This window comes from Brassica rapa, unplaced genomic scaffold (assembly GCF_000309985.2).
Source record: "Brassica rapa cultivar Chiifu-401-42 unplaced genomic scaffold, CAAS_Brap_v3.01 Scaffold0084, whole genome shotgun sequence".
Taxonomy (NCBI): domain Eukaryota; kingdom Viridiplantae; phylum Streptophyta; class Magnoliopsida; order Brassicales; family Brassicaceae; genus Brassica; species Brassica rapa.
Window position 1 is genome coordinate 3,500 of NW_022610029.1, and position 1,861 is coordinate 5,360.

The 1,861-nt window shown below is 41.4% G+C and overlaps 1 protein-coding gene across 1 annotated transcript; it reads left to right on the forward strand.

The window, feature by feature from the left end:
- Positions 1-1,070: 1,070 nt before the first annotated feature.
- Positions 1,071-1,652, forward strand: LOC117129731. The gene has a single exon (XM_033283007.1). It carries the CDS (start codon positions 1,071-1,073, stop codon positions 1,650-1,652), a length of 582 nt encoding a protein of 193 aa, XP_033138898.1.
- Positions 1,653-1,861: the final 209 nt, after the last annotated feature.

Here is a 1,861-nt window from a genome sequence, read left to right on the forward strand (position 1 = left end):
GGGAGTCCGTTGGGCCATTGAGCCGGACTCCATTGGCCGGTCGCACCTAGATTCTATCCCGTTGGACGGATTGGTCTTTGGGGACGATCCGGATCTGTTCGTGTGTTCTGTTTATCTATTCTGGACTATCTATCTGATTCTAAGTAAAGGGGTGGTTGGTTGAATGACTTAGGATACGGTAGGTAGGTTCATACGTTTATGATTATGTTGACTGAGGTTTATCTAAGTTCTAGGAACCAAGCCAAGCATTGTAGAATCAATCCGTTCTATTCTCGGTTATGATTAATGCTTATCTGGTTGTGGTTTCAGGAACTAAGGATGGTTCTGGTCAAGCCAAGGAGCCGTGAAGGCTCGGTCAGTGAGAGGCTGTGTAACGTGTGGTTAGATGATGCTAGGGATGACCTAGTGATTGTCTATGAGACTGTTAAGAAGTTGTGTATTGAATCTCATGTTTCTAAGTAATACAAAGTTTATACATTGTTATTCCGCTGTGCAATCTATTCCTTTGTTTATGAACCTCATATTCGAATATGACTTAGTAAAGAAAAGACTTAGAATGAATCAGACAAGCAAAGAAATTAATAAGTAAGCATTCGTATCCAGTTGGGTCGAGAGACCAGGAACGGGTCTTACAGGTAGACCGACTAACTAAGATTGCTCATTTTCTACCCATTAGAATTGTTGACAAGGTAGAAGTACTGGCAGAAGTTTACTTAAAGGAGATAGTACGATTACACGGAGTTCCTGCCAACATAGTATCTGATCGTGATCCAAGATTTACGGCTAAATTCTGGAGAGCTTTCCAGCAAGTATTGGGGACTGATCTTCATATGAGTACAGCGTTTCACCCTGAAACTGACGGGCAGATGGAGCAAACAATCAGAACCTTGGAAGATTTGCTAAGGATGTGTGTTTTAGACTGGTCAGGTACATGGGAACAATACTTACCTTTGGTAGAGTTCTCTTATAACAACAGTTACCATGCAAGTATTGGAATGTCCCCATATGAGGCATTATATTGACGACCTTGCCGCACACCACTGTGTTGGGCTGAAGTTGGAGAAAGACATATGTTAGGACCAGATGTAGTAGATGAAACAACAGAAAAGATAAAGATTGTCCGGGAGAATATGAAGAAAGCTCAAGACAGGCAGAAGAAGTATGCCGATCAGAATAGACGTGAAGTAATATTTCAAGTTTGTGATTGGGTATATTTGAAGGTGGCCGCACAGAAAGGGAGAGATAGATTCGGAAAAGTGGAAAAGTTAGCCACTCGATATATAGGACCATACCGAGTGATGCAACGGGTTGGAGAAGTAGCCTATCAATTAGAGTTACCCTCAGATATGGCTCTTCACCCAGTTTTCCATTTCTCGATGTTAAGAAGGCATATACGAGATCCTACCGAAGTAGAGCCGCAACGAGTAGAAAACCTTCGCTCCAACCTCACTTACCCTGAAGGACCACTACGAATCGGAGAAAGACGAATAAGAAAACTAAAGAATCGAGAGATTCCTCAAGTGCAAGTATTTTGGGGAAAACAGCGTCGAGTAATTGTGACATGGGAAGATGAAGAGAGGTTTAGAGCAACTCATCCTAAACTGTTTTTGGAAGATGATGAAGATCAGATGGGTGGAGCATCAAACCACTAAGAATTTGGGACGAATTCTATTAAGAGGGGGAGAAAGTAATAACCCTCTTTAAAGAGTAAAACGCAGACAAGGAAAAATCTTGTAACAGCCGAGAAAATTACTCAAGTAAGTGGAAGTCGGATTGATCTTTTCCCGTGGATGTTTGTGAATCCCAAGGTACATTAGAAAAATTTAGAAAGTCTTAGAATGGTTTTCCATCTGAAGAAATA

Excerpts from the sequence above, each read along its gene's own strand:
- LOC117129731 (XM_033283007.1), top strand. The coding sequence starts at position 1,071 with ATGTTAGGACCAGATGTAGTAGATGAAACAACAGAAAAGATAAAGATT.